The sequence below is a fragment of the Dipodomys ordii genome, unplaced genomic scaffold, assembly GCF_000151885.1.
Source record: "Dipodomys ordii isolate 6190 unplaced genomic scaffold, Dord_2.0 Scaffold57, whole genome shotgun sequence".
NCBI lineage: Eukaryota > Metazoa > Chordata > Mammalia > Rodentia > Heteromyidae > Dipodomys > Dipodomys ordii.
The window spans coordinates 666,965-688,443 of NW_012267273.1; the positions used below are offsets into that span (position 1 = coordinate 666,965).

Here is a 21,479-nt window from a genome sequence, read left to right on the forward strand (position 1 = left end):
TTTTGTTCTGGTTATGTTTGAAATCGAATTTCACTTTGTCTCTGGGAACAGCTTGACTAGAGATCCTCCCGCTTATGCTTTCCATCATAGTTGAATGACAAATACACTCCATCATGTTCAGCTATTTTTTGTTGTGGTGGTAGTGAGAGCTTGTGAATATTTCTACCTGCAACTGGCCTTGGACTTCAATCCAGAGTATGCTTCAGACTATCCACGTTCAAGTTCATACCATGGAGCTGGGGACTAGCACAGTACAGTTGAGAATCTAGAGTATTCAGTGTTTCTCCTCTGCTCTCAACAATGGCCACAGTTTTTAAGAACATTATCTAAGACTAGTGTTCTCTGGAAAACTCTCTGGATTTAATAGTATAACTTTGCATTAAAATTAAGTAGGAGTACCTGTTTTCTTTCCAAAGGTACAGACTTCTAACAGTCTCAGGACTACAAGAGTTCACAATGCAAAACATTGTATTTCCTTCTCTTCTCTTTCTCTTTCCTGCTTCCCTCCCTCCTTTCCTCCCATCTTCCCTCCTTCCCTCCCTCCCTCCTTCTCTTCCTTCCCTCCCTCCCTCCCTCCTTCCTTCCTTCCTTCCTTCCTTCCCTCCTTTCTTTCTTTCTTTCTTTCTTTCTTTCTTTCTTTCTTTCTTTCTTTCTTTCTTTCTTTCTTTCTTTCTTTCTTTCTTTCATCTGTCTGTCTTTCTTTCTTTCACCTCTTTATTACTTTGGACAGATATTGTGGCTTCAACTCAGGGCCTCAAGTTCATGCTTGTCTTTTTCACTCATGACTGGCCCTTTGCTACTCAAGCCACATAGTGCTGAAACATGGAGGATCAAGGTTCAAAGACATCCCAGGCAGAAAAGTTTACTAGACTCCATCTCCACAATAACCAGTAATAAAGCAGGTCTGGAGAGTGAGTCAATTAACAGATAGCAAATTAGGTAAATTAAAGGTCCCAGTAATGCAGGAGAGAGGGGAAGAAAGGAAGGAGGTAGAAAAGACAGAGAACAAAGAAATCTCATCATTCCTGGTGGAGCACACCTGCAATCCTAGCACCCAGGAGATGGAGGCTAGGAAGATTGAGTTCAAGGCCAGCAACATGTGCTACAGACCAAAATCGTGTCCTGCTCCCCCCAAAAAACCACACAAAGAATAAATTAATTGATAAAACATTTCTATCCTACTGGGCCAGGTAAATGATCTTTTGTTCAAACTGATTAAATAAGAATTGAAATTTATCTATTCGCCTTCTGTTTCCTCTTGCAGCCGTTGAGAAATATCCCAACGCAAAGGTGCACTTTGGCCACCGGCTGGTGAAATGCAGTCCTGAGGAGGGAATGGTCACAGTTCTAGGGTAATCTGGGTCAAGCTTTTGGCTCAGAGGGAAGGCTTGGAATGAAGCGCTCTATTTGTAAACTTTGTTCTTTGGCTCTTTTGAAAGAGTCAAATGATTCAGTAAACAAAAAATTCTCATAGTCCCTAGATTCAAGAAACAAAAAATAGGAATTTTGTCCCGGATGCCTTCTGAATATCCAGGTCCCAACCGCGATTCTAAATGATCACATTCTGGCAACCATGTTCTATTCAAACTCTCTCCTCCTTGAACCTGGTGGCTGTCATTGACCAGCATTTCCTGTCCTCTTTCCAGGTCCAATTTCTTTGCCTCTCTTTGGCCAATTCAATTTCCCCGGAAATTCCAAGTCACAGAGCCCACTCTTGGGATATGTCATGGATCCATGGTTCAGAGTTTCATAACCATCTGAAAATTCATATCTCTAAAATAAACACTGCTAGCTCCTGCTTCTCTCTTCCTTAGCACTCCTTATCGAAGTCCTAATCAACAAATCACCATTTCCCAATAGCAGGTACTGGTTACACCAGTTCAAATATGTCAAAGTCTTTCATCATGCCTCATTCTTGATTTTGCTGGTACTCTTGCCTATGTCATTAGACTTCTTCATGGTATGTCTTTTCTCCTATAGAACTATAACTCTTCAAGGATGTCTTCCTCCCTCCTGCTGGCTTTAGATTCTGTCTTCCTTCTTCCTATAGTACAATACTGTCTGGCTTTCCCCCTAAACAGATGACCCATCTGTTTCCACTAACCCCTAACCCCTGCATTCTGCTTCCACTTCAAACTGCCAAGTACATTTTTTTACATTGCAACTTTTCATATATTATCCTTCTAAAGGAGAATATTATTATCTACCTTTTGCTAGAATAATATATTTAGAACTTTGTTCTTTATATCCCAAATTCTCTTCTCCTTCATACCCACTACCCATTGTGCAATTAGCCCATTATATCTATTGGTTTCTCATGCATGAATTTAACCAGCCTCAGATCAAATCTATTCAAAAACAACAAAAATTGCATCTATATTGAAAAATGCACAGACTTTTCACTTTTTAGGAAATAATGATTCCCTAAGAATATAATATAACAACAATATGCCTGCATTACATTGTACTAGATATAGAAATACTCTAATGATGGTTTAAAACATGTGAAGATATGGGTGAATTATGTACAGTACTTAAGGGATTTGAATATCTGCAGAACTTGATATTCTGGAGCCCAGTATCAGAAATCACCTTAGGCTTACCTTCAAATACCTTTGCTCAAGCCAAACTTATTACACCTAGAAAATGTTGGTCACATCCGAGCGGTTGTTTGTACATTCATTTGCACAGCTGTAACTTAAGAATTCACAATTGACTCTCATGGGACACTCTGTCCTTGTCTGAATGTTCTCTTCCTTTATTCAGGAAGCTCAAGTCTTTGTCACAGTTCTGTGTCATGTGTCTTTGCCGTCTGTACACTTGTACATTATTCTCTTTCTTACATGAAAAACCTTGACAAAGAGACAAGAATTTTCGTCTTTATTTTAAATCCTTGACTCAGCACTCTCAATGTGGCACAGGCATTTGAGTTGCCTGAGTCACCCCCACTCAACCATGACTTTTCATGCCCAAGTAGAAACAGAGTATTGAGAGCAATGTTTTCACTAGGTGTTGCTTTGGGGGGGGTGGCTCATTGTATTTTTCAGACCTGACAACGTTCCCAAAGATGTCACTTGTGACCTCATTGTAGGATGTGATGGCGCCTATTCGACCGTCAGAAGTCACTTCATGAGGAAGCCTCGCTTTGATTACAGTCAGCAGTACATTCCTCATGGGTACATGGAGTTGACTATTCCACCTAAGTGTGGGGAAGTAAGTCCTTTCCCTTTGAAGCTTCTTTACCCTGGGTTTCAGACATGGAGGCCTGTGCAGGTGTTCCCCATGGTGCTCAGCTTTCATTCTGCTGCTGAACTTTGTAATTCATAGTGAGTTAGGTGTGCAGACACCTCTTTAACATTATGGTTCTATTATTCTTGCCTTTTCACTGGTTTGCTTTCAGTCACCCTACTGGAAACACACAGGGGATTTATATTACATAATATTGCCATTGGTCTATGTTCTTTATGGAAGAAAAACAATAGGTTGGGAATCAGTTGTCCAGGAGGCAAATGATCCAGAATCTTTGTCAGTTTGATTTTTGGTTTTTGAGACAGGGTCTCATTGTGTAGCCTATGTTGTCCCTAGACAATTGACACTTTGTCATTAAGCCACTCATGATCTTCTTACCCAACATTTGTTGGGTAAGAGCACTGTTGTTAAAGAGCAGTACAGTCTGGTGTTTATTTACACAGGCTCATCTTGTCGCTTCAACTCATTGTAAGATCTTGGAAGGCAAGGAGTTATGCATGTATACTGTTATGTCCCTTCGGGGCCCTTAGCAAAAACAAAAACAAAAACCCTACATGGGCACAGAGCTTTCTTCTAAGATACATAACACAATAACTATGATTCAGCATGAAAATGCTAGGTGGAAGCCATGCTGTTCTTTTGGTATTCCACTTACTACTTAAGCCTAAGACTTAAGTCTAATTTATTCAGATCAGGCAACAAAATTACGATTACATATACTCACATTTTTTTCTTTTTTGCTATATTGAAGCAACATTTGCAATATTGAAGCAATATTGACTCAACATTGTTAGTTGCTCTACCACTTAAGCCACGCCTCTACCTCTGCTTTTTGATGGTTATTTTGAAAGTAGAATTTAGCAAACTATTCTCCTCAAGTTGACCTTGAATCATGACATTGTACATATATCTAAGCATCCTACTAGCTAGGATTACAGGCATGAGTCACTAGCACTTGGCTTAAATGTATAGATTCTGATACATGTATATATATATATATATATATATATGTATATATATTTATATAAGTATGTGTTTGTGGATGTATGTGTGAAAATACAGAGAAAAAATAAAGTCTTCTTGCAGTATGTTCTCAAGAACTGAGAACCTAATCTGCTGCATTTCTGAGAAAACTTGATTTCTCTAGGAAAGAGGAACCATCAATGTCCCGAGGGTTTTAATGTGTCTTCTGAAGACCTGAAATCAAAAACACACCTATGGTTGAGTTTATAAAGACAGAACTCAGTGTATGTATTTGTCTGGTTTTAGTTCTGGGTCTTGAACTCAGGGCCTTGGGGCTGTCCTTGAACTTCTTTTGCTCAAAGCTAGAGTTGTATCAGTCCACTCACAGTTCTACTTCTGGCTTCTTTTTGGTAGTTTAATAGGGATATGAGACTCATAGACTTTCCTGCCTGGATTGGCTTCAAACTGAGATCCTCATATCTCAGCCTTCTGAGTAGCTAGGATTATAGGTGTGAACCACTGGCACCCAACTAGAACTCAAATGTATTTTTAAAGACAATTTCAATTTCATGAAGCAATGCATAAGCATATTACCACACATAGGGTATTTGTTTACATTACTGGGACCAATAAAAAGCAGAGATATGTGTTGTATTAATGCACTAATCAAACATATTTTTTCCTACAGTATGCTATGGAACCTAATTATCTGCATATATGGCCTAGAAATACCTTTATGATGATTGCGCTACCTAACATGGTAATATAGATTTTTCTTATCAACTAACTGTGAATCTATACTGAATGTCTTTCATGAGTTTTTCTAAACCATTAAAATTGTAATTATAAAGGTGATGTATGGAGTGGTTTCAGTTTCATAAGTCAGGTAATGAGTATATTTCTTTTTGGACAATGTGACCCATCTTTCCCTCTCTCCCAGTTTTTCCCTCTTATCTCCACCCACAAGTGGCATAGTTCATTTTCAACATAATGTGAGTAGCAATGCTGCTACAGCAATGCTGTTCAGCCTTTATGAGTTTTTGTTTTACATACCCAATTGATACCTTCGTTGTTTAATCTATTTAGTGATTCTATTTTTATGTCTTCGGATTACTGAGAAGAAAAATTAGTCCAATTATTTGCTTCCGTAATTGGAAATTCAACCATTTACTTCAGAGTTAACTTACTTGGGTAACTAATGGGAGTTTATGGATGGAGGTGCCTGTCATTTCAATCAAAACGAGTCTAAAGGGAATATCTCCCCAATAAAGCCACAGAGATGTAAACTTCATATGTAAGGAAGTATCTCTGCTTCTTTAAGGTCTGTAGAACACTGGAATATGTATTACACAGAAAAAGGCATAGTTTTTCTTTACTCAAACCCCAACAGTTGTTTGTTTGTTTTCCTATATAGCTATAGCCACCTGTTCTTTGTTTAGTCTTCTTGTTGCTACTTGTCTTGCAATCCTATTGATGCTGTTTTAAAAGGAAGAAAAAATAAACCAACCAACCTATTAGCCACCTAACTAGAGCAATGTTTGTTTGTAAAAATGAAGAGTTCCTAGGGCAGGAGTTCTGAGAAGCAAGAGGGCAGGGAGTATCCCTGGAATACTCCAGAGCTTTTCTTTAGGGGAAAAAGGACAAAACCATAGTGCTTTTCCTGTCTACTTGAATATTCTCCCCAGGGGCTCAGGTCCAAGCAAGAAGCCAAGTGAATTGGGGGTTCACTCATAGTGCTAGCGACACTGGCCTGTTTTCTCTCTCACCCTGTTCTTCTCACAGGAAAAATCATTTACGTGCACTTTGTTCATGCCCTTCGATGAGTTTGAAAAACTTCTAACCAGCAATGATGTGCTAGATTTCTTCCAGAAATACTTTCCAGATTCCATTCCTCTAATTGGAGAGTAAGTTTCAAGATGCACCTTGCCACCTTTAATTTTATTGATTTGAGTTATTACAAGTTCAAGCAATAGCTATGCAACTTATGCTTCAGTTTGGATTAAACATAATATAGTCACCCAGCACCCTAGCCAGGAACCTACCAAAGGCTAAGTGGATAGTTGCTCTATAGTGAGCAAAGATTCTGAGACACTCAAGCCATGGGCAGTTTGCCCTGAATACAAAAGCCAATGATATCTCCTGGTTCTGTTTCCTTATGCCAGGAGATACACAGCTCTCTGTGGCATAGCAGATACATCAGGCAGCCTCAAGCCTCATACTCATCCCTTACTAACCACATCAGCTGTAATCTTGAGCTCTTCATGATAAAATACTGATAAATGATAGTATCTACTTCAGAGAGTTTCTGTGAGGAAGAGTGAGATAATGCCTCTAAATCATTCATCCAGGAAAGGACCCACACTGTTTAAGTTGTGCGAAGCTCATGTCTAATCATTCAATATCTGGCTTGTGACCTGCTATATGTCTAGCCCATGTCCACATCACTCTCCTTGTGCACCTTGCCTTGAATTCTCTTGTGCTGAGGCTCTGCTCCTACTGACTCCGAACACCCCTCATCCAGAGATCTAGCTCACCTATCCCAATGCTGTCTTTTTCCAAAGCATAGGGCTGGAGGTAAAGTCTTGTCTATTCAGGCTTTCTGTAACAAAAAGTACTAGAGACTAGGTGGCTTATAAGTGAAAGAAACTCATTTCTGAGGCTGAGAAGTCTATGATGCAGGCACCAGCAGGTTCGGTGTCCTGTGTGTCTGACTCACAAGAGCTTCCTCTTTCTTGTGAACTCAGATGGTGGAAGGCATGAGGGAGCTTCCCGTAGTTCCTTTTATAGAGGTCCAATCTCATGACCTAATCATCTCCCAGGTTTTCACCTCTAAATACCATTACCTTGAGAATTAATATTCCAGCATATACATTTTAGGGGTGCATAAACACCCAAGCTTCTAGCAGAGCAGGAGGTTTTGTTCTGTTCTGTGACAGGGTCACTGTAGAGTCCACACTAGTCACAAACACCTGATCCTCCTGTCTGTAGCTCACAGTGCTGAAACGGAACATGTGCACCACCACTCCTGGTTTAGAGGAAAACCGTTATAGTTTTTTTAGATTTGTAATGGCATCTATTATTGTACAAGAGGGATTTCACTGTGATATTTCTATATATATATACAAAGTAGTCCCTAAAACTCACTCCTTGGTCATTCTCCCTCATTCCGACTCCTCACTCCTTAAAACAATTTCAACAATTTCTGGGATCTGGGAAGTTGGCTTAGTGGTAAGAGTGCCTCGCATGTATGAGGCCCTGGATTCAATTCCCCAGCACCATGTATGCAGAAAAAAGCCAAAAGTGGCACTGTGGCTCAAGTAGTAGGGCCCTAGCCTTGAGCTGAAGAGCTGAGGGATGGTGCCAGGCCCAGAGTTCAGCCCCCACTACCGACAAAACAAAAACAACAACAATTTCAACAATTTCTATTTAAGTATGGACACATAAATTACTTCAACCATATTCAACTTCATTCATCCTTTCTTTTGTTTCTCCCCCAACCGGTGATATTTACTCTTCAACAACGCTTGATTTACTTTCTTGTCATTCTATTTGTCATTATTTTCTGGTGTATAATAATTTTAAAAAGAGATTTTTCCTATGATTCTTCCCATGTGCCTATATTATACTTTAATCAGATTGACTTCCTCAGTTGATCTCTTTTCTACTTTTTCCATTTGCATAAATACTATACACTTAATATCATTTCCTCTCTTTTCTTCCCTTCACCACCAAGTAGTCCTAGAATTATAATCATGGTCTCACTCTCTCTATATATATTATATTGTAATTGTGTATATATGTGAGTGTATTTATATATTCCACAAATGAGTGAAAACATGGAACGTTTGTCTTTTTGAGCTTAGCTTATCTCACTCAACATCGTGACCTCCAAAAATGCAAGATTTTGACTCTATTTCTATCCCATACTTACTTGAGTCTCACCTTTAAAATGATGTCCAAATATCTGCCTTTTAGGGTAGTTATGCAAATAAAACAAGTTAATTATATAGAAATAAAATCACATTGTTGACCCGTAGCAATTTTTTTAAATTACTAGCTTGCATCCTTTTCTGAAAAACTATCCAGTTTATACTGATCTTTCCTTATCTACCCATCAAGAGGAATCTGCAACCTAAATTTAGTTTTTATGTATTTTAAAAATGGCCCCATGACTGCTGATTGCCACTCTCACTATACTTAAGATTCTTGAGGGTGTGTATTGTTGCATAAACCTCTAGTAGGCTTTTGTTTGTTTTTATTATATTCAACACATTGAATGATAGAGCTCATGAATTTATTCCTATAGACCAACTAGAAATGTATCTCCTTTGACCACACATAGTCCAAGCTATCCAATAGTAATTTGATTACTATTGTCCATCTCCAAATACATAAGTGTACCTATTAATTAAGCTTTGGTTTGTTGTAGCCTAATCAAATGCACAATAGTATCTGTTCAATATTTGTTTAGAAGCCTACAATGCATCCATATATTTGAATATTCCATAACAATATTTTCATGACAAGACATAAATATTTCACCTTATTCAAATGCTGCCAAATTTGTCTTTGGGGGATGTGATTGACATTTTTCCGAAACTAAGAAAGTAATTAAAACAGTAGAAGTTTAGCACTATAACTACAAGAGTTTTCCCGGTGTTTATTCCTGGTGTTGCTGTACATTGTTCAGAAAATAGTGTGGTAACAAAGCCAATCAATCTGAAAATGCTCACTAACATTTATAATCCGATTTAACATCTTCACATTCTGTTCTTTTTCTATGAAGACAAGCCCTGGTGCAAGATTTCTTTCTGCTGCCTGCTCAGCCCATGATAGCCATAAAATGTTCTTCTTTCCACTTGAAGTCACACTGTGTGCTGATGGGAGATGCAGCTCATGCCATTGTCCCATTTTTTGGGCAAGGAATGAATGCGGTGAGTTCTTTTCCCTTGGGAAGTTTCTAAAATATTTCCAGGTTCATCTTAGTTAACAAGGCTCAAATAAAACTTTAACCAAAACAATCCCCATATGGACTGAAGAATACTTCAAGTCAGCATTCATTCCAGTTGCTTAGCCAACTATAGCAGCTTGTGGAAACTTGATCCAATAATGCAATGTTGAAGAATGCATAAAGTATAATATCATATGCTGTTTAGTCAGAAAAGTAATCAAAGCTTGAAATTCAGAAAGCTGGTTATTAGCAGTTCAAGACTTTAATTTGAAAATAAAACTTTTCTAGAAAATACACATAAATTTATACAGCAAGCTTCAAAGAAAAAAAAGATTTCTAAATTATCCATTTCTTTTCCACTTGTTATTTCTAACATAAAGGGAAATATAAAACTGTGAAACACATTAGATGTTGAGTATTACCACCTTCATGGAAATTTTACTATCTGGGCTAGAAAGAAGTTTCAGAAAGAAAAATAGTACTCAAATACTAAGTTTAAGAAATGTTAAAATTGTCTAATCATTATAATATTTATATTATATTATAATAATATAATATTTTAATAATTATAATGCATAATTGTTTCAGAAATTAGAATATTTTGCAAGAAAACTAACAGGTATATATTCAGTCAGATTTTCCACAAAGCAGCAATGAGTATTTTGTTTTACAAAGCATGGGAAGGAAGGCATAAAATCAAGCAAGGTGTCTCCCTACTACTTTCAAGGCAAAGATCAGGAAAACTGGAAGTCTGAGGCCAGCAACAAGGTTCTATCTGAACAATCAAATAAAACCAAAAGGACTGGGGTGTGCCTTGAGTGACCAAGCACATCCTCTGCCAATGCAAAGCCATGATTTCAATCAAAATAGAAGACATCATTGTAACCTAGTGGGAAAGAGCCCAAGATTGGCATTAAAATGCCATGACTCCAGCATTCACCACAGAATGGTCTTCACACCTTACTTATCTTTCATTTGACATATGGAAAATGAGATTTTAATAAAGCATATCTCAAATTTTGGGGAAGAATAAATGAATAAAACATCTGCTATTTCTAAAAAATCTACATACTACTGTTGATTAGATAAATACATTTACTTGTTCTAGATGTAATCTTTATAATCAATATAGAATATTTTATATACATTCATATTGTCTCTAAAACTACACTTTGAGTTACTGGAAAAATGAAAACATAGTTTCCAATTTTCTTGCAAAGAAATTCAGTGGGAACTGCATTTAACATACATTTTGTGGAGTTCTTCATTTTTTAAAATTTGCTTTAATCTTGAATTATAGATGCCAAATAATTGTATCTTATCATTACATTGTTTTAAGTATGAACCTTTTTTTAGTTTTTTGTCTGCCTATGTTGTTAAAGTGGCCTAGAACTTGCTAAATAGCTTGGATTGGCCTCAAATTTGTGATCTTCCTGTCTCAGCCTACTAAATGTTGGTATCATAGGTATGAACCACCAGACCCAGCTAAATATAACTCTCAAAGACCTGAGCAACTTAAACACAATTCTAAAGCTCATGGTAGAAATATGTAATTGTTTGTTTTTCTTTTTAAAATATGTCATTTGAGCCATAGTTCCATTTCCGGCTTTTTGGTGGTTTATTGGAAATAAGAGTCTCACCAACTTTCCTGCCTGGGTTAGTTTCAAACTGTAATCCTCAGATCTCAGCCTCCATCAGCACACAGCTAAAATCATTATTTTTTCAGTTGGCATGCATTGTTTACTATGAGCAAGTTTATTGTGATATTTCCATTTATGTACACAGTATACTGTGAACAAATTTACCAGTCTCACCAAATTCCGATTGCTCTCCTCCGAGCCCCCCACTTTTCTCTTGGAGTTTGGTGGGCTTTATGTTGTCTTCATAATATTGTAATGTTGTGTAATATTGTAATATTCTTCACTCATTTCCCATTAATGTTTATTCTTCTTTAATCCTCCCAATGACAACATGGTCAACTTGCAATTCATTGTAAACATTGCAAACATAAATTTTGCAAAAACAACACATCAAATGTGCAGCTGATGGTCTTTATATATCTCTAAACCAGGTTTTGGAAACCCAATTGCAGTGCTCTGTTTGTGGATAAAAAGCCCATTCATTTAGTTTTATTCCTGTCAAAAAAATTTAATTATTTTAGTTGACTTTTCCTCTTTTTCTTCTTGTTTAGGGCTTTGAAGACTGCTTGGTATTTGATGAATTAATGGATAAATTCAATAATGATTTTAGTAAGTAAAATATCTCTCTTGGGCACAGCCTACCCTTTTTGATGAATGTGAACTTGTTTTTGATCCTCTGTGATCACAAACCCATTCACACATTCCCTGCCCAGGTTTATTAAAAGTTTTGTATTAACAGATATAACAGACATAGAACCCATGTCAGACAATGAGCACCCAGAGAGGAAACTGGCAGTTATTTAACATTTGTTCCTGAATGTCTATATTAGTTAGCTTTCCATTATGATAACAAATGCTTGAGGCAATCAGCTCACAAAGATAAAAAGGTGGTTGTTTGGGCTCACAGTTTTGTAAGTTGCAGTTCATGATCCATTGGACTGGATTGCTCTGGGCCGATGGAAGGGCAGTATTACCATCATGGGGAGCAAGTGGCAGAGCAAACCATTCGCCACCAGGCCTGAACAGAAGGAAAAGAAGTTCCACAATCCTATTTGCAGATACCCCACCCTGCAGTGGTTCAAAGATTTCTCAGAAATCCCTACCTCCCAATAGCAAGTTCCTATTATACATATACTTTTGAGGTACACGGACAATCCAAACTCTAGAAAAGGCTATAAAAGTGACTCATTCATGTAAAGATTTAGCGTGAAAAAAGTCATAAAAACTTGTAGTGGGCTGGGAATATGGCTCGGTGGTAGAGTGATTGCTTCACATGCGTGAGGCCCTGGGTTCGATTCTTCAGCAGCACATAAGCAGAAAAAGCCAGAAGTGGCACTGTAGCTCAAGTGGTAGAGCACTAGCCTTGAGCTGAAGACTGAGGGACAGCGCCCAGACCTAGAGTTCAGACCCCATGATGGACAAAAACAAACAAACAAATAAATAAATAAAGCTTGTAGTATATGTGCATTGTATTATCTAGAAAGTACGCAGGTGCCTGGATCTAAAAGATGGCTCTTCTTCCTCTTCATCTTCCTCTTCCTCCTCCCACTTCTCTTTCTCCCTCTCCCTTCATCCTTCTTATCCTCCTACTTACCCTCCTCTTCTTCTTCTCCTCCTTCACCTCCTCCTTCTTCTTTTCCACCTCCTCCACCATTCTCTTCCTCCTCCATTCTCCTCCTCCTCCACCTCCTTTCATTCTCCTTCTCCTTCTAGCTTTTCTTCCTCTCTTCTCTTTTTCCCAGTTATACACACAATGCTCAGAAACAAGAGGGTGTTATTTTTCCCCTTTTAGCTTTCAGTTAATTGGTTTGGGATTCTGTAGCAGAACATACTGTCATCCCTAGTTTTGAATACTTGAGAGTAGAGATTAAAACAATAATAATTGAGAAAAAGAAGAATAAATAACATCACTGAACATTTGACATGTGTGGGGTATCTTGTTATGTTTCAAATTATCTCCTTTTGTCCTCCCCCAAAGCATCATTGATACTAGTTGTGTCCTCATTTTACAGGTGCGGAATTGGAGATAGTTAATTAACTTGCTTACAGTCATGTAGCCAGGAAATAGCAAAGCTGGAACTTCAGCACAAGTTTTCTTACTATGTAAACAGCATTTTTAAAAGGTGAAGTTGTTTGGTTGTTTACTTGCTAGTCATTTGCTAAATGACTAGCAACAAACCAGTTTAAAATGTTAAATATGAAGAAGACATGGAACCTGTATTCTAGGCATTCACCAAATAACATAAGATGGGTATTCAAACAGATGAAGTGTGTATGTGTAGTGCAATGAAACAAGTGGGCAGGGTTAAGGGTTACTTACAGTGGTTTATAAGAACCCATTGCCATCTCTGAAACAAAGAAAATTATGCTTTTTTTTAACCAACCAACAAGTGTAATCTTACTACAACAATTAATTTTATTATTTATTTAATTTTTAATTTTTAGTTATCTTTAGTTGTGCAAACAGGTTTCAATTCAACAAATATATTCTAGCTTTATGGCAACAAAAATATAGTATGGGCATTGCTCAGTAATCACAACTTGGGTGGGAGCTGGTAGCTCACACCTGTAATCCTACCTGCTTAGGAGGCTGAGTTCATGAGGATCACAGTTTGAAGCCAACCCAAGTAGAAAAGGCCATGAGACTCTTATCTCCAAATAACTACCAAAAAGCCAGAAGTAGAGCTGGGGCTTAAGTGGTAAAGTGCTAGCCTTGAGCCAAAAAGCCCAAGCACAACATTCAGACCCTGAGTTCATGCCCCAGGACTGACAGAAAATACTAATAATCACAGCTTCTAAGTCACACAGTATGCTTTCTATACTTGAGAAAATATTAGAGAGAATATTGGTAGTGAATATACCATTTTCACTTGACTTACATAGAATCGGGCATATTTTTGTACATTGTTTTAAGAGCATGTATTATTTAATTTGGTTTCTAGGTATGTGTCTTCCTGAATTCTCAAGATTTAGGATTCCAGATGACCATGCAATTTCAGACCTGTCTATGTACAATTATGTAGAGGTAAGGAAAGTTTGACCCTCTTCTCTGAAATGCTTCACTTCCAGATAAGCAATTCTTTTCTCCCCTCTTTGCTGAGTCCCATCTATTGCATGCTGCGTGAGTGGATGTGGATAAGAATACACACACACACACACACACACACACACACACACACACACACACAGCATTCCTAAAGCATGGTGCTCTGATTATGTAGCTAGTGACAATAACTACCCCTCTTTAACACACATTATTTCAATCTTTACTAATGGGACATTTAAGAATCAACAGAAATGACAAAATGTTTAATTACTCATAGGTTCATACCTTAAACATTTAGAAAAATAAATGAAAACGTATTAACACATCCTCAAATACAATTTTGTGTTATCTCCAAATTATCTTTTGGGCTGTGTTTATATAATTATAAAATATAAGAATGAAATTAATATTAAAATGTTACAATTAAAATTAAGTATTAAATGAAAATGAATATTATACAAATAAAACAGAATACAATAAGTACTAAAATATGAAAATATAAGAAACATTAAATTACCTTTCCATTGTTCACAATAAACCTGCATATTTAAAGACACATGGAATATTATCCTTTGAAGTCTTATGTACTAAAAAAAGTGCATAATTCTAAAGAAATTAGTGGTCCAAAAGAAATGCGTTAAATATGCATTTAAAGAAATGCCTATTCTTTCCATTTATGAATGAGTCACATGACAAGATCTCAAGTGGTTGTGATTATAGTTTTATAAATAATGGAATGAAAAATCTACAAGATAGAGCTGAGCCCTTCGGGGGCTGAAGCAGGAGGAGGATGGGTTTTAGCAATCCTCAAACTAACAACAATCTATAGGCTAATTATTTGAGGAAAAGTCACTGTTTTTCACTTCTCTCAAAGAGAAATAAAATGGTCACCAATTTTAGTGGAACTGTATCATGCTTGTGAAGAGAAGTTCTAGAAGAGAATGGAAGAGTTTATTGCTATATATTGCCTAAGTCTAAAACAAAGGAGCTACAGTAACACAATATGGGTCCTGATAAGGAATATTAGATTGAGACACACATGCTTTAAAAGAAATTCCTTGTTGTCATAAACAGTATGATAAACCAGCCAGGAAGCAACAGAAAGAGGTCTAAACTGAGTTCACACATCATCTATAAATCTGATGAACAAATTCTTTGGGAAAATAGAGCTCCTATGCTGATCGCTGAGCAAACCAGATCCTGCTGATAAGTTTCATGTTAATCACTGTACATTTAACCTACTGAAATTTCTTTGAAGGAATTCAAATAACTATCGTGGAAGTGGGAATTTGCCTACTTTGTGTACAGCATTGTGATGAGTGGGAATGAAGAGTAATGATTAGTTGTTGGAAGCAAATTAATTCAGCTATTTTTAAAGAATTTTTTCCCGTCATTGCAGATGCGGTCCCATGTCAACTCCTTGTGGTTCATTTTTCGAAAGAACTTAGAGAGATTTCTTCATGCTATTATGCCATCTACCTTTATCCCTCTGTATACAATGGTAAGGTCTGGTCAAAGACTTTACTGTGTTTGAAATGCTTGCTTAACTATTTAAGAATACACACAAATATGTCTTAAATGTCCTGACAGGTCACTTTTTCCAGAATAAGATACCATGAGGCAGTGCAGCGCTGGCATTGGCAAAACAAGGTTAGACAATTAATTTCTTTCTTTTGTTTTTAACGGAATAAGTTACATTAGTACAATAAAAATATGATGTGGTAAAGTGTTGTAGTGTTGAGGTCATATTTGTTTTATAAGAATACAGAAATTACAGGAAATATACCAAATGTTTGCTATCCAAACCAAAAAAACTACTCTTCTATGTACAGAAGACAGAGGGAAAACTGAACAACTATGCAGAAGCAGAGAGAGAGAAATATAAAGGACAAGGAGAAAGAGAAAGGAAGAGGGAGATAGAAAAAACTTCTGAAGAGATTCAAAAAAGAAACTGACATTCCTATTTCATTCAGCTCTTTATTTTAGAATGTGATCCATTCCTGACATGTGCATTGTAAAATGTTTTTATGGGTTTAAATTATTTTTAAAAACTCCAACAAAACTGAATTACCAATTCCAATGCAAACACTATTTGATCCTAATGCAATGCACTGGGCAGCTAATCTAAATGCCATTAAGTGGGATTCTGATTGGTGATTAGCCAATTTAAGATTATAACTCCTTTCATTCATTTAACAATAGTTTGATTGAATTCATGGATACTGAGAACAGTGATGGACAAGATTCAGGCCCAACCCTAATAGCTCAGAGGCTATTAGGGAAGATGGACAGCTATGGTGTTTAGAGATTTACAGCTCCTGGGGAGACAGGGAATTGGGCTATACAGGTAAAGGCTGAAGTAATATAAGCAACAGGCTTCAATAGAAAGAATAAGCAATTCAGTGAAATGGAAGCCAGCACATAGGGGTGAGAATAAACAGAGAGATGGCTGGAAAGGTGGGCTGGGCCTTTAGCATCCTAAGTATTAGCTTAAGAGAAACAAAGGATCCAAAGAAAGCTCAGCAATTCCATTTGAATTTTAGACAGATCATTTTGTTGTGTGGAGAATCATTAGGCCATGATCAAGATTTATCTACTCTCAAATGAACAAAATTGGGTCACAGACCTCAAAGAGATAATGGCAGGACAGAAGGCAGAACAATAAGGTATGGTCTCAATCAGAAATCAAACAGTTCAGTGTCTGTTTCAGGATAAAGGATGGAGAGGAAATTGTGTAAGTGGAAAGTCGAGGTATAGAATCTCAATCTCTGGATGGTACAGATTCTTGCTGTCCTTGCAGGTGATAAACAAAGGACTCTGTATGTTTGGATCCCTGGTGGCCATTGGTAGTGCATACCTCCTTGTGCAACACCTGTCCTGGAGACCTCTACACTACTTAAGACTGCCATGGAACTGGAACAGCCTACTCCTGCAATATGGGGCACGTTTTCCTTCAAACTCCATGCAGTCACTACAATAAATCCTCCCATTCACTGGCAGTGATAGAAAGATCCCAAAGTAAAAAAATGTGTGATTTCTCTGACACCAAAATCAAGGATCAGAAAAAGGATGGCTTCATCACCATATTTAATTCATTGCTGGAAGACAGTTATCTGTGTATAATTAACATAATGTAGACTGTGTTACTTGCAATTGATAGGGGGAAATCCACAGCTATTTTTTGCAAACCCACAGCTTCCCCTCCACATCATGCATGCAGAATTCTACATTTAAATTTGAAATTTCAGTGGCTGATTGTTTTCACTTCTTAGAAAATAAGGCCCCAGCAGGACTTTACCGTTTATGCGTTTTCTTTAAAGACCTAACAGGACTCACAACAGTATTGAGACACAACCCTGTGGAGTACAGACCACTTCATCATCTAGAGGGAACTTGTCTCATTCACAGGCTCACTTGAAAAACATCAGTTTATATAAAGTCATGTGTAGCTATACACAAATTGAATAAATTATGATATATTCAGGGACAACTCCTATGGTACAACGCCTATGAACAACTAACTTACAGTTTCAGAAAACAAATGCTAGGAAGCTGGGACATCAGGAGTGGGGGAGATCAAGGGGAATGAGGCAGATGCTAAAGGATGAGAGAAAAATCCTAGCATTTAGTGAACATTTGTGAAAATGGAACCCAGTAGCTTGAGGGATGGGTGACACTGGGAGAGATCAAGGAGAAAGGAAGAGCAGACACAGATGGTTCACACCTGTAATCCTAACAACTCAGAAAGCTGAGCTATCCTGGGCAGGAAAGTCTGTGAAACTCTTACCTCCAATTAACAAACAGAAAACTGGAAGTGGCGCTTCGGTTCAAGTGGTAGAGCGCTAGCCTTGAGCTGAAAAGCTGAGGGACAGCGCCCAGGCCCAGAGTTCAAGCCCCACAACTGAAAAAAAAAAGGCGGGGAGAGGAAGAGTGACATTGATGGATGTTTGGAACTCATAAACTGATGTATTGAATTGGAACTCTTTTAAACAACTATTTTAAGATGATTTTTTTGTCAGTCATATAGGTAAAGCAGGTATTCAGTAGAGTCCCAAAGAGTTCCAGAATGAATGTTTTATTTATTAGTCTTTAAATACCTTCTAAAGGAAAAGGCCACTAATGACATACTAAATGAAGGATAAGAAAGGATTTTATTTACAAAGCAAATATCTACATACACGAGAGCAGAAAGGAAACAGAGAGATAAGTTTTACAGAAATATGAAGTCATATTTTATTTCATTTCAGACCCCCAGAAGCAATTTAGTGCTTATTACTAGCTTATTCTTGAACTACATGTGGTGGCAGAATTGGCCATAAGATTGATTTTCACAAGGGAATTTGGTGAAATAATTTTTTTTGGTTCTTACTTCCTCGATAGGCTGATGAATCACTTATAAGTCCTTCAAATATGATTAATTAGAATGAGATAACACTAGGAGAGTTATGTAAGAAATAAAAACTAGGCAATAAAATTAATGACTCAGTGTTTTCTGTATTGTCAAAGGCATTCTTGAGTCCTAATATTTCATGTCTAGGGGAGGAGAAATAACTTTTGCCTTGTTCTACCTTAGGTTCATTCCATAATGAAACACAGATGGATAAGAGAAAAAAACAAATAGAAGTGTATGAACATGTACACATTCCATGTGTATGTGGGAAACACCCACAGAATAAGTAAAGCTCAAAGAGCAAGTTTAACACTCCCTGGTGTATGCAGCATCTTTAACAAAGGAAAATAACTAGAGAAGTGACCAGAAAAAGGAAAAGGACATTGAGAATTTGAGGACAACAACTTGCAGGAAGGCAAATAAGTAGGGAGTTTGTTACATTGATTCCTTTGGCATCATCTCTCTGCTGGAAGGTGCCCAGAGTTGTCCCTGGTGGTTACCTTGCCCTTCCTGTGGACTGACTGATAAGAAATGAAGAATAAATAACACTTCTTATGAATACACTTGAACACTTTTCATCTTCAGATATGTTTGTTTACTGAGCACTCCTTTTCTAAATCCAGAACTCGTCAAAAATGTGAAAAATTATTAAAAGGAAAAATAAACACCTGTCACACTCACATTTGAAATGTAACCAACTACCATCATCATTACCTTTCTCATGGGTGTTGTCTACTACAGAATTAACCATATACCACAGCTACCCTGAAGTCATCCTATTCTGTTGGTTCTGATGCTTCTTACTTGCATCTTCTGGAGCTTGCTCAGCAGCCTATTCATGTGAATTTCCTTTTTATCATGTGTTTAAACTATGTGTTTGTAACAACAGCCTTTTGTTTTAAAGATAGGGATTTTCATTCCAGAATTAGTTCCGTAAGAAACTAAATTTGGTCAGACACACAATATGACACTGAATAAAATCCAACATCACAGAAAACACAGACATCTGTTATTTCACATGTGTTTATGAGACACTATTTTTAGAGTGAAATAACTTTGAGGAAAATGATGTGCTTTGGCAAATAGAGTCACTTAAAAATATTTTTAAATGGAAATTCCACCACATTAGAAGATGATGGTACCATAAGTGGTTCTTCATGTAAAGCACCTATTGAATTAAAACAATTTGCCTCACTATCACTTCATGAGTCCACAGAACATATGGCAGTCCCCATATCCTGCTGGGCCATAAAAGTTCTGTTCATATTATATCGAATGGGGATTCTAGAACAATCCTTATAATGGAAATCCAAACACAGTGTCCAATCCAAGGCTCCATCTTTCATTTCTACAAAGGACGAACTTGGATTACATCAGCTTTGGACCCACTGCTTCTGACACTGTCATCAACTGACAGAGATTCATCACTGGTGATGATAAAAATGATGGAAGAAGAGTTAAAAGTCACTTTCTTCTTTGGCCTGTCCCCATCTTTCTGTGACATCACAATGGGTCTAATCTGCATCTCACTTCCGGCCGCTGGTAGGTCTTTGGCCGGCCGCTGGCATCTCAGCAACCGGAAACATAGGAGCTGCAAGAGGGATCTTCGAAACTGAGAGAACAGAAAGGTTATTAAGTAAACATCTGGCTCCTCATCTGGATTCACATTCAAGAAAAAATGATTAAGCTAAATTGCTATGTGAAGAAGTTAAAGAAAGCAGAAGTGAGTGGCTCACTCCTGTAATCCTAGCTACTCAGGAGGTTGAAATCTGAGAATCGCAGCTCAAAGCCAGCTGGGGCAGGAAAGTCCGTGAGAGTTTTATCTCTAAGAAAACCAAAAGTGGCGCTGTGACTCAAGTGGTAGAGCACTTGCCTTGAGCTGAAGAGCTGAGACACAGTGCCCAGGCACAGAGCTCAACCCCATGATCCACAAAAAAAACAACAAAAACAAACAAACAAAAAGGATGTATGTATCTGTGGTATTTTTACTGATTTTCCTTCATCTGGGAAAGCTCATGCATCAAACATTGATCTAAACAGAAGGAATAATTAACTTTCTATTTACATGTGCTATACATGGTCATGAGTCACTTACCCCTTAACAGTCCCTATAATTAGCATTTAATTTATATTCAATTTAAAAAGAGTTATTTGTTTGAGTGTGAATTTATCAAACCATTGTTTGGTAAGTCCAGTGTAGTGCTAAAGATGTATTATTGTAAGGGTTGAGTATATGGGCCAAAAAATGTTTTCTCCTAAAAATTGTGAACCAGACCCAGTGTCTTAATGATTGCTTTTATTTGTTGTAACTTTTTAGAAGTGTGTTTTCAGGAACCAGAACATTAGGTCTATGTGTGTTGGGTACGCAGAGATACCAAACTGTGCCATGTACTTTTTATTATACTTTACATAAAGGTTAGAAGCATTGATTAGAGCCCCCTCATTGGGAGAAAGGCACACTAAATTATCGATGACTATACCTAAAATATTTAAGGTTCTAGTCCTTCCTTTCATAACCTACAGATAAAGAGTAAGATTAGCATATGCTTCATGGTAAAATTAATGAGTATGCTGCATAGTTCAATAAGAGGTAAATGTATAAACTTGTTTTTAATTTAATAACTTAGTGATAAACATAAAATATTTTTGATGAATTAAGGATAATTTTAATAATATTTTACCTAAAAAGTGTATCCCTCTATTAATAGCACAGAGCTATTATTTTGGTAATAGCCTATACCCTGTCTGGTATCATTTCCTTTTCTATCAAATTCTTGATTTGATTTTCCATCACTGAAGCTGTTCTGAAATTTTTCTATAAAGACATATTCCCCCCACCCAGGGTATAAACAGTGGCTTAATGACAAAGCTTACCTTTCTGATCATGAAGATATAAATAACTGGGTTGTATATCGTGCTTGATTTAGCCAAAAGGTGAGAAACAATAGATATTGTTGGAGTGACCAAGTGACCATGACTATTAACCACCAAGAAGCAGGTCACGATATAAGGCATCCAGCACATGAGGAAAGTGAGGGCCATCAAAAAGCACATTTTGGCCAATTTCTTTTCATATTGTAAAATCTTGATTATTTGAATTGTCTGAAGATCTTCAACACAACGAAGCTGAAGAAAGGAGAAAGGAAGGGTTGACTGTTGTTGATGACAGATATGCAGTCATGATTCTTGCTCAGGATTCTGTTGTTTTAGTGGAAAGAGCTTCAGTGGAAAGAGAACTGG

General features: G+C 37.2%; 2 protein-coding genes across 3 annotated transcripts in view; one reads left to right on the forward strand and one right to left on the reverse strand.

Annotated features, from left to right (window-relative positions):
- Positions 1–18,919, forward strand: part of Kmo (kynurenine 3-monooxygenase (kynurenine 3-hydroxylase)) — a 33,938-nt gene extending 15,019 nt beyond the window's left edge. Inside the window, exons 6-15 of one of the 2 annotated variants that reach the window (XM_013021788.1) lie at positions 1,265–1,352; positions 3,048–3,213; positions 4,901–4,972; positions 5,995–6,116; positions 8,999–9,146; positions 11,355–11,412; positions 13,746–13,828; positions 15,249–15,350; positions 15,440–15,499; positions 18,423–18,919. In XM_013021788.1, coding sequence (XP_012877242.1) covers positions 1,265–1,352; positions 3,048–3,213; positions 4,901–4,972; positions 5,995–6,116; positions 8,999–9,146; positions 11,355–11,412; positions 13,746–13,828; positions 15,249–15,350; positions 15,440–15,499; positions 18,423–18,470 — 947 coding nt within the window. In that variant the 3' untranslated portion in view covers positions 18,471–18,919. Of the gene's footprint in view, positions 1–1,264; positions 1,353–3,047; positions 3,214–4,900; positions 4,973–5,994; positions 6,117–8,998; positions 9,147–11,354; positions 11,413–13,745; positions 13,829–15,248; positions 15,351–15,439; positions 15,500–15,681; positions 15,827–18,422 lie in introns of those variants that run through there. The other variant, XM_013021787.1, reaches the window with a different exon arrangement.
- Opn3 (opsin 3) overlaps positions 17,985–21,479 on the reverse strand; it is a 31,075-nt gene continuing 27,580 nt past the window's right edge. Inside the window, exons 3-4 of the mRNA XM_013021790.1 lie at positions 21,114–21,365; positions 17,985–19,851 (exon numbers count right to left, since the gene is read on the reverse strand). Of these exons, the coding sequence (XP_012877244.1) occupies positions 19,588–19,851; positions 21,114–21,365 (516 nt within the window). The 3' untranslated portion in view covers positions 17,985–19,587. The remainder of the gene's footprint in view (positions 19,852–21,113; positions 21,366–21,479) is intronic.